This window comes from Asparagus officinalis, chromosome 5 (genome assembly GCF_001876935.1).
Source record: "Asparagus officinalis chromosome 5, Aspof.V1, whole genome shotgun sequence".
NCBI lineage: Eukaryota > Viridiplantae > Streptophyta > Magnoliopsida > Asparagales > Asparagaceae > Asparagus > Asparagus officinalis.
Genome location: NC_033798.1, coordinates 58577892 through 58588823, shown reverse-complemented (window position 1 = coordinate 58588823; position 10932 = coordinate 58577892). Strand labels below are relative to the sequence as shown.

At 32.0% G+C, this 10932-nt stretch overlaps 1 protein-coding gene across 1 annotated transcript in view; it reads right to left on the bottom strand.

Moving 5' to 3' along the window:
• The window catches only part of LOC109841869 (mitochondrial adenine nucleotide transporter ADNT1-like), a 14724-nt gene extending 5178 nt beyond the window's left edge, over window positions 1–9546 (bottom strand). Inside the window, exon 1 of the mRNA XM_020410798.1 lies at window positions 9315–9546. Coding sequence (XP_020266387.1) covers window positions 9315–9546 — 232 coding nt within the window. The remainder of the gene's footprint in view (window positions 1–9314) is intronic.

Genomic DNA, 10932 nt, shown 5'->3' with positions numbered 1-10932 from the left:
TATATATATATATATATATATATATATATATATATATATATATATATATATATATATATATATATATATATATATATATATATATATATATATATATATATATATATATATATATATATATATATATATATATATATATATATATATATATATATATATATATATATATATATATATATATATATATATATATATATATATATATATATATATATATATATATATATATGAGATTAATGAGTATTCTTGTCATAGGAGGGGATTTCCTTCTTGACGCCTATGTGGCGAAATCCTCACCATCCTCATAAAGTAGGAGAGAATGTGAGTTGGTGCCTTGGTGGGGATTTATGCCTACTTTATGAGGATGGTGGGGATTGTGCCACATAGGCGACAATGAGTGAAATCTCTCTCTTATGACAAGGATACTCATTAATCTCTCTCTCTCTATATATATATATATAGAGAGAGAGAGAGATATTAATGGGTATCCTTGTCATAGGAGGGGATTTCCTCCTTGACGCCTCTAAAATCACATGATTGAGCGACATTGTGGATGATCCGCTCCGTTGAACTTGATCTACATATTCTAAAACCCTAACACACCAAGTTTGGGGTGAATCCGTCATCGTTTTATCCTCCATCGAGCCATGTGAAAAGTTCTATTCATTCAAAACCGTTAAAATTGATACGAGTGGATGAAGGGTCAAACGACGACGGGTTCACCCCAAACTTGGTGTGTTGGGGTTTTAGAATATGTAGATCAAGTTCAACGGAGCGGATCATCAACAATGTCGCTCAATCATGTGATTTTAGAGGCGTCATAGGAGGAAATCCCCTCCTATGACAAGGATACCCATTAATCTCATATATATATATATATATATATATATATATATATATGCACGCGCGCGCGCGCACACACACACACACACACACATATATGTGTGTGTGTGTGTGTGTGTGTGTAAAGTGAGAGAGTTGAGCTAGAATACTATTAAATAATATCCAACATGTAAATGCTATTAGCCCAATTTTGAAATTGAAACCCAAAAATGTAAATCCGAACAATTGAATGTGATCTACTACACATGGACTATCTAGAAATAAAATTTTGAAAAATTTTAATATTAGTAACCCATAATGTTTTAAATGTCAGATGTCGGGTTCATATCAAACAGCTAAAATTCATATCACATAGCAGAAATCAATGATATGTCGGGGGACATGTACTAAATATCGGATTGCCATATTGGATGGATTTCTACTCAATTGTGGTCACCAAGATGGAATGCACTTGTCTTGTTATAGCTTATCCTACTTGAGTTGAGTATTCAACATCAAGACACAAGTTGTTTTCCATTTCTTGAAGGGAAACAGTGGAATATTATGCCAACAAATAAACAAATACACATTGTAAAACTAGAACTTTCGAATGTCTTGCATAAAATTAACAAAAAGTAATGTGCCTTGCATAAAATTGACATAAAATGTTAAGACGTTGGATTGATTTCAAGCTAAGGTTCCAACTTATTGTTTACATCACGCTTTTATGAATTCGCAATTTTAATTTGTAAAGACGAAGATGAATGAGAGGAGATCGCATCGGAAAAGAGAGCAACAGTTTTTTTAACCCTAATTTGTACAATATACTATCGAGAAACTATGGGAGCAAAAGGCTAAAAGAAGAATTAATCGGGTTTGGGTTTTGAGTATTAAACCCAAACCCCAATACTTATCAACTCAAAAAAGAAGAAAAAAAGACAAGCGGCTGATTTTTCAAGGCTAAAAATCGGCCGATATGTTCGCAATATCCCCTGACATGTCTGACATGGACCTCGAAAATGATATCCAACTTGAAATGGTCATATCCGTGTTGCTCTATCCTTCGATCTGACATGTTGACCGACATGTCCCGACATTTAAAACCATGTAACTCGTGCATAATATGTCGTCAAAATCAGCGTTTCAGAATTTTCATAAAGTTGCTTAATTTTTCACTCTTGATATATGATTCAAAAGAACGTCGAAATCCTTTGAAATTTTGTTTATAAGTAGTTCATGTATAGTAGATCACATCTAACGGTTCCGATTTTTAATTTTGGGTTTATATTATTTAAAATTGGGTTGATAGTATCCGCATGTTGGATACTATTAGTAGTGTTCTAGCTCAAATCTGTGTGAATGCGCGCGCGAACACGCATATGCGTGTGCATGTTCGTGCATACGTGTGTGCGTGTGCGTGCGTGCGCGTGTGCGTGCACCTAATTTGTCGCGTCCTATGTCCATATCCGTGAACGTGTTCACACCCGCACCCAGACCCGTATCCATGCAACCTAGACTCTGGTTTATAGCCTCTTCTGTGCGATAACCATTGTTAGTTTATTGACTTTGTTCCATTAATAGTCTCGCGATTTGATTATATCATCATGGAGTTGCAAACATCATGTCCCTTAGCTACGGTTAGGTTGTTGAATTGGTTATCATTTCTTAAATTAATGGAAATAATCAGAAAAATAAAAAGGTGATTTTGTAAGGGCCAAGGGGTATTTTCTTCTTTTATGGTCACGTGCTGGGCACATGACACATTAGACTAGATGGTGTTACATTAAGGTGTAAAGTGAAAATCTTCAAGGGGTTTGGTGGAATAAAAAAAGTTCACGGGGGTTTGGGGAACTAAAATAGTTAAGGGGGTTATCCAACAAATGGCCAAACTAAGGGGAGTTACGGAAATTTTCCCCAAAATATTAACTGGTATGAAGTTTTCTGCCAAAACTGCCATATGTACATCAAATAGCTACAATGACAGTCGAAATTAGAATGTCTGGAAACAACAGATATTGTTAAGGTTTTTTTTACTAGATCTTAATCAAAGGTTTAAATCGATAGTTTTACAACCCTAATCAATACTTATCAACATGCTTGTTCTGGTCTTACACCTTTTGGTTGTAAGTTTAGCAGCAGCAAACGCTATCAAATTCACTTAGACTTCTTTTTTTTCTTTTTTTTTTCTTTTTCCCCTCTTATGTGTTTAGACATTCTACAGGATGTGCTATGTAAATCAACCTTATTCTCTTTTTGAATTGTTAGCCATTCAGTTTGAATAGAAAGTTAGATTTCAAAACCTTCCAATAGCATTCAAGTCCACCTCTTTACATAGTTCACACCATTGTTTTAAATATCCTCTACATAGCCAGACATATCACCCGATATATCCTTCTACAAATATGGTCTCTAAATATTCTTTACCATTCTTTAGTTATTTTGGGTGATATATCCCCGATATGGCCGATATATCAACCGATATGTTGGCCAATATGTCCTTTTATATGGCTCGTTGCAAACAATATATCACGTTCGGCAATTTTGAGGCGAGATATCGTGATTTTCCCATTATATCAAATGACATTTTGGCATAAAAATCAAATAAAATGTTGCAAGATTGATTTGTACTTTTATTTGTTGTACAAGGTTGATTAGTGATCCTAAACATTTGTTATGGCATTCCAATATTTACTACATATCCCAGATATTTCCCGAATATCCACAATTCGATAAGAATTTTGGTCATCCGTTATTTTCCCAATATCCGATATTTAAAACATTGGTTCACACGCATGCACAGACGTCCATATGCACACAGGCATCTGAACACGCACACATCGTGTTTATCTATATATATACACACACGTATATATACATATATATATATATATATATATATATATATACATATACATATATATACGTAAATATCTACGTATATGTGGAGGAGTGGTCTGTTGCAGGGGAAGGGGAAACGTGCCCTCGGCTTTCCGGTGTATATCCCGGCTTTACAATATTGCATGAAACAACTCATGTCTTGTATGCCTGCTTCAACTACAATTAAACAATTGTAGATATTTGTAGTAAAAAACTATTGCAATATTATATACTTAGGTTCTAACAACTGTAATTTTGAGCTTCTTATTATTTATGCTTTAAAGCTTACATTGAGTTATTTTTCTCTTGTATTCAAGTATGGTCTAGAACTTTCAGCACATTTAAGTGTTCTTAGTTTTCTTTGTTACTTGCTGCAATCGGGACTTAGCTTGTCCTATGTTTATCTGGTGCTGTTGACTAGTAAGGATATTGCGGACTGTTTGAGAGAACTTTTATTTGCTTAATATCTAACTTATTTACTTTGCTTCTTTTTGAAGACTTTATGTCCTTAACTAGTGGTCGAAGTTTACACGGTTTCCACCTGTTAGCTTAGTGTGCGTTTAGAGCTTCTTTATCCATGCTTAATCCTTGCTATTGAGTTTTAGCGTCTTTTAAAGACGCCTAAGTATCTAAGCTATATTTCCTCAGATAAAAAGAATCCTTATGTGAAGACAATGTCAGTTAAAAATTCAAAATCTCTAAACTATGAAGTTATTGACCAAAGCAATCAAAATTGAAAAATGCCTAAAGTCAATACTAATGACATTTATTGTAAAGAAAGTTTTAAACTAAAAACCATTGGAAAAAAATAAAAATTTTAACCTCTCACACAGAAAAGTTACAATTACTTGGTCATAAAGATATTTAAAAAACCACTGAAGATCCTACTCTTAAATTCCTTCATCGTGGCCTCGTTCAATTGTCCATTAGGCCTCTTACTAGAAATGGTCTTAACACTTCTGTTCTTATTTGCCTACGTGATGGAAGATTTTCTATTTTTTTGGACTCTTTAATTGGTTTAATTGAGTTGAATTTAAGCAATGTTCTTATATTCCTCAATGTTTTCCTAAATTTCTTTGTTTCCTTGTCGGGCACTGGAATTCTTTAAGTCTTAACTTTGAATCTTCCATCTTCTTGATTTAACATGGATTTCAATTATGAAAATATAGCTTTAACCTATAGAATATGTTACAAAAATATGAATACTCTCACAACATTAGCAAATGTTAATCCTGAGAAATGAGCTACTACTTTGTTTCATGCTCATGCAAAAATAATCTGATTGTTCCAAAGACCTTAAAATGGAATGAAATTCAACTTCCTTCTGTTTTGAAATTAAATCAAGTAATCAAACTTAAACCCACCTGAAAATTCTAACTTTCAAAAAATTATCGAACATCCTAATGATGACATAGAAGCAACCTTTTCTTCTTTCAAAAGGATTTTTTGCCTCAGTTTATTTGATTCCTAATCGAGAAAAAGAATTTTCTAAAAAAAACAGAAAACCCATAGGAATTAAATATAACCTTGATCCAACTCTTATTTATGATGATTCTAATCCATCTGAGTTAAGTATTAATGTTATTAATGATTTTGATGACAGGCCTCCTTTCGAGATTAATAAAGATTTTCTCAGAAAAGACTTCAACTCTCCCGAAAATCAACACAAGAAAGAATGGTTTTTTAAAACTTATGAAGAAGATTTTAGATCATCCATTCAAGCCTTATATTATGATCGTATGTGTACTATTAGAAAAATATGTATACCTTTTTTATAGTATGAGGTCATTCACGTTGAAGATCTAAAAAAGTCCCTTAAGCATTTACCTATTGAAAACCATGCATATATGTTAAAAGGAATTTCTAACACATGGAAAATAGAAAAATATAAAGAAATTGAGTTTTTGCATCTACCTCTTGAACCAATAAAACTTAGTAAAAGAAAAGAAGAAGCCAAGGCTGTTCCTATTAAAACCATTGAACCTAGTTCCAACATTACCCGACAAGAGCATAACATCTCCCGGGTAATTGAACAAAATAACTTTACCAATAAAATTTGGTAAAGAAAAAGAAGAAGTCAATGAAGTTTTTATTAGATTATCTTTAATGAATTCTTCAATTTCTTCTTTACAGAAAGAAGATTTTCATCCATTTGGACTGGAATGTTAAAGTATCTATTATCGAAAGTTAAAGGAGAAATTTCTTTTATTTAAGAGAAACGGACATTCCTTTTATTATTATGAAAATCGTTTCTCTGTAGAGAAGAAATTGAAGAACTTATTAAAGATAGTTTAACATAAAAATCTTTTATTATCATGAATTGTCTTAATAATAAAGTTATATTGTTAAAGTTAATATAAAAGAATTTTCTCGTATATCTTTTGATAATAGATAACATTCCGATCCAAATGGATGAAAATCTTTTCTCTCCGTAAAGAAGAAATTGAAGAACTCATTAAAGATAATCTAGTAAAAACTTCCTTAACTTGTTCTTAAAATTTAATTAGTAAAGTTATTTTGTTCAATTACGAGGGAGTTGTTATGCTCTTGTCGGGCAGTGTTGAAATTAGGTTCAATGGTTTTAATAGGAAAAGCATTGGCTTCTTCTTTCCCTTTACCAAGTTTTACTGGTTCAAGAGGTAGATGCAAAGACTCAATTTCTTTATATTTTTCTATTTCCCATGTGTTAGAAATTCCTTCTAACATATATGTATGGTTTTCAATAGGTAAATGCTTAAGGGAATGTTTTAGATCTTCAACGTAAATGACCTCATACCATAAAAAAGGTATTTTTTTTCTATACGGTCATAATATTAGGCTCGAAAGTAGGCATGTCATCAAAATCATTAGTAACATAATTACTTAACCCAGATGGATGAGAATCATATATATAACAATTGGCTCAAGGTTATAAGTAATTCCTATAGGTATTCTATTTTTAGAAAAAAAATTCTCGCGTAGGAATCTAAGAAACTAGGGCACAACGCTCATCATCAGATGCAAGAGTGATCTTTCTAAAAGAAGAAAAATTGACTTCTACGTCATCATTGGAACGTTCGACAATTTTTTGAAAGTTAGAATCTTTAAGTGGCTTAGGTTCGATTACTTGATTTAATTTCAAAATAGAAGGAAGTTGAATTTCATTCCATTTTGAGGTCTTCATGTTATTTTTTTTCGTAAGTATGAAACAAAATAGTAGCTCTTTTCTCAGTATTAACCTTTGTTAATGGTGTGAGAGTATTCATAGTTTTGTAACAAATTCTATAGGTCAAAGCTATATTTTCAGGATTGAAATCCATGTTAAATCCAGAAGATTGAAGATTCAAAGTTAAGACTTAAAAAATTCTAATGTCCGACAAGTAAACGGAGAAATTTGGAAAAGCATTGAAGAATATAGGACCATTGCTTAAACTTGACTCAATTAAACCAATTAAAGAGTCCCAAAAAATAAAAAATCTTCCATCACGTAGGCAAACAAGATTAGAAGTGTTAAGACTATTTCTAATAAGATGCCTAATGGATACTTGAACGAGGTCAAGATGAAGGACTTTAAGAGTAGGATCTTCAATGGTTTTTTAAATATATTTATCACTAAGTAATTGTAACTTTTCTGTGTAAGAAGTTACAGTTTTTGTTTTTTCAATAGTTTTAACATGATATGTAGTTTTTAGTTTAAAACTTTCTTTACAATAAATGTCATTAGCACTGGCTTTAGACATTTTCCAATTTTGAATGTTCAGTTAATAACTTCATAATTTAGAGATTTTGAATTTTTAACTGACATAGTCTTCACATAATGAATAATGTTTCTTTTTATCTAAGGAAAGACAGCTTCGAGACTTAGGTATCTTAAAGAGTGCTTAAACCTATCCTATCAACAGCAATGGATAAACACGGATGGATAAGCCCTAAACGCAAACTTAGCTAACGGGCAGAAACTGTGTAAACTACAACCGTTAGTTAAGGGAATAAAGTCTTAAAAAAGAAGCAAAGTAAATAACCTAGATATTAAGCAAATAAAAGTTTTCTCAAACAGTCCGCAATATCCTTACCAATCAACAACACCGGCTAAACACAGAACAAAGCTGTGTAAGTCGCGACTGCAACAGGTAATAGGAGAACTAAGAACACTAAAATGTGTTAAAAGTTCTAGATCATACTAGCATGTAAGAACAAAATAACTCAATGTAAGGTTTAAAGCATAAAAAATAAGAAACTTAAAATTAAAGATGTTAGAACCCAAGCATATAATATTACAGTAGTTTTTTACTACAAATATCTACAATTGTTTTATTGTAGTTCAAGCAGGCATACTAGGCATGAGTTGTTTCATGCAATATTGTCAAGTCGGGATATACCAAGGAGATCCCAGGGCATGTTCTCCCTACAACAGACCAACTCCTCCACCGGCGAACTTGGCTCTAATACCAATCGTGACCACGACTGTTTAGCCTTGACACGACAGAGCTAGCACGTGGGGAATACTACTTGGCTCTAATACCAATCGTGACCATGACTGTTTTAGCCTTGATACGACAGAGTTAGCACGTGGGGAATACTGTATGGACAGATGAGAGGATATAGACATATACATATATATACATGTGTGTGTGCGCATATACACACACACGTGTGAGTGTGAGTGTGAGTGTATGTGTGTATGTATGTGTATTCAAGTAACTGGGATCAGCCAAATCAGTGCTTCATGCTGGGACCAGTTTCAAATGAAAAAAGAATGAAGTATGCATTGAAACCTCTACTTCCTGTGCATCCACATGCATGCAGGAGCACATACGTGTCTGTCTATTGCTTACAAGTTTTTTCAAAAATATTTTATGGCTTATTTCATTTCACAGCCAGATCAGTGCTTCCCGCTGCGGTTCTTTTTCCAAAAGAAAAAAAAAGGATGCATTGACACCACTGCTCATACACTTCCACAATATGCAAAGCAAGAAGACAATAAAAAAAATAAATAAAAAAAGTAGGCTCCCTACTCTCTTTTTTTTGGGTGGGGTGGTGGGGAGTAGGCTCCCTAATACATATATCCTAAAACCTTAAGGTTGCAAGATGCAGCCACCATTTTAATAGCTGAAGATATAAAATTAACTTAAACATATAAAAGCAATTTCGTGGAGAACCTTGGTCTTGGAAAGTTTTACACATGAATATATAAGGCTTCAGTTACCACCCTATTTTAATCATTAACTAGTCACCTACTCATAATCATTGATAAGAAGGGCCACTATTTTCTATCTTCCATCTCCTGTTGACCAAGCAAAGCAAAATTGTAGCTTGATGTAACCAGGACGAAACAAACAATATGGATCCATCTAGCAGGCAGAAATCATATTTATTCAATGGACAACATAAATTAAAAGTTTCCCCCTTAACCTACAAGTGCTAAAGCGAAGACTAGTTATAAAATTTCTCAGGATGACGAAATCGTTTTGCTAAGTAGATGATAACCAATAAGAATTTATGACTACATTCACTTTTTTTTTCTCACATGGATGATTCATAGTCTTGTTCAGTTATTAATGAAAAAACAAATATGAAAACTTAAAGGAGCACTAAAAATTAGACAAAAAATATTGTGGAAGGTAGTACAACCATACCTACTCCACGATAGAGAGAACGTGCTCCCCCTTCCCTATAAACATTCTTCAAAACATCTTTTACTCCGCTATAACCATTCTGGTTGTTGAAGCTGCTTAAACCAGTCCCATAGTTTGACACCTTAGAAGCACAATAAAATAAATTTAAACAAAGATATAAACTAGATATCCATTTTATATAATGAGAAATTAGTGGTTCTTCTAAACATACAAAAAAACTGACATGAATCATCTAAATTTGTGACATGTGTCATACAAAAAAAAATAGTCATGTCTCCTATCCTATCAGAAATTAACATGTGGACGCATAATATTCTCTTCACCCAATTAAAAATTCTTATCAATTTAAAACTATCCCTAACTTGAAAATTCCAATGATCAAATATTTGGTAATCCTAATCAATTATAACCCTCCATAATTAAAAAAAACTGATAATTAAATCCCTTCTTTATATATAAATCGATAAAAACATGCCATGTGTCAACAAAAATGTCATGTGTCCATCTATCCTATCAGAAATTGACAGGTTGACACCTAATCCTATCTTCACTTAAGAATCCTAATCAAATTAAAACAATTGAAAATTAGAAATTTCTAATAATCAAAACCTCATTCCTTATCCTCTTTACCTAAGAATTCTTATCAAACTAAAACTATCCATAATCTGAAAATTATCTTAATCAAGCCCTCATTTATATGAGGGTTTTCAATATTAGAAAATTACCAACTACGACCTTTTAAAATCCAAAAATTACAAACAATCCTATAAAAATTCAAAAATTATAAACTACACTCTGAGATCAAAAAAATTAGAAACAACCTCCTAAAATCTAAAATTTCAATTAGATCCATAAATTATCAAAATTTGCAAACAACCCCTTAAGATTCAATACTACAAGTAAACCCCAGAAAAAATCCAAAAAATCTAAAAAGCACCATAAAATTATGAAAATTTTAAATTTCCACTTTTAAAATCCATATATTACAAACAATTCCTAGAAAATTTAAAAATTACAAAAGTCCTATGAAAAGTTCAAAAAATACAAATAGCCTCCTAAAATTCTATAAACGACCCCTTGAAAATGTTACAACCAACCCCTTAAATGTTTCAAAAACTACAAATGTCACCTTGAAAATTTTACAAACAACCCTTTTAAAAGTTTACAACTAGCCCCACGAATTTTTTGAAAATAACAAACACCCTGCTTAAAATTTTGAAAATTAAAAACGACTCCCTAAAAGTTTTGCAAATGACCCCTTTAAAGTTTCAAAACTACAATTACCACACAAATTTTGAAAATTACAAATAGCCCTATGAAAAATGCAAACAACTGCCTAAGATTAAAAAATTTAAAATAAACCTCAAAGAAATATCTGGGAATTACAAATAGCACCACAATCTTCAAAAAAATTATAAAATACTCCTTTTAAATCCATAAATTACAAACAAGTCCTAGAAAATCCAAAAATTACAGTCCTCTGAAAAGTTCAAAATTTATAAATAGCCCCTAAAGTTTTACCAACAAAACCCTACAAATTTTACAACCAGCTCATTGAAAGTTTCAAAAATTATAAATACCCCCTTGAAAATTTTACGAACAATTTGAAAATTTTATA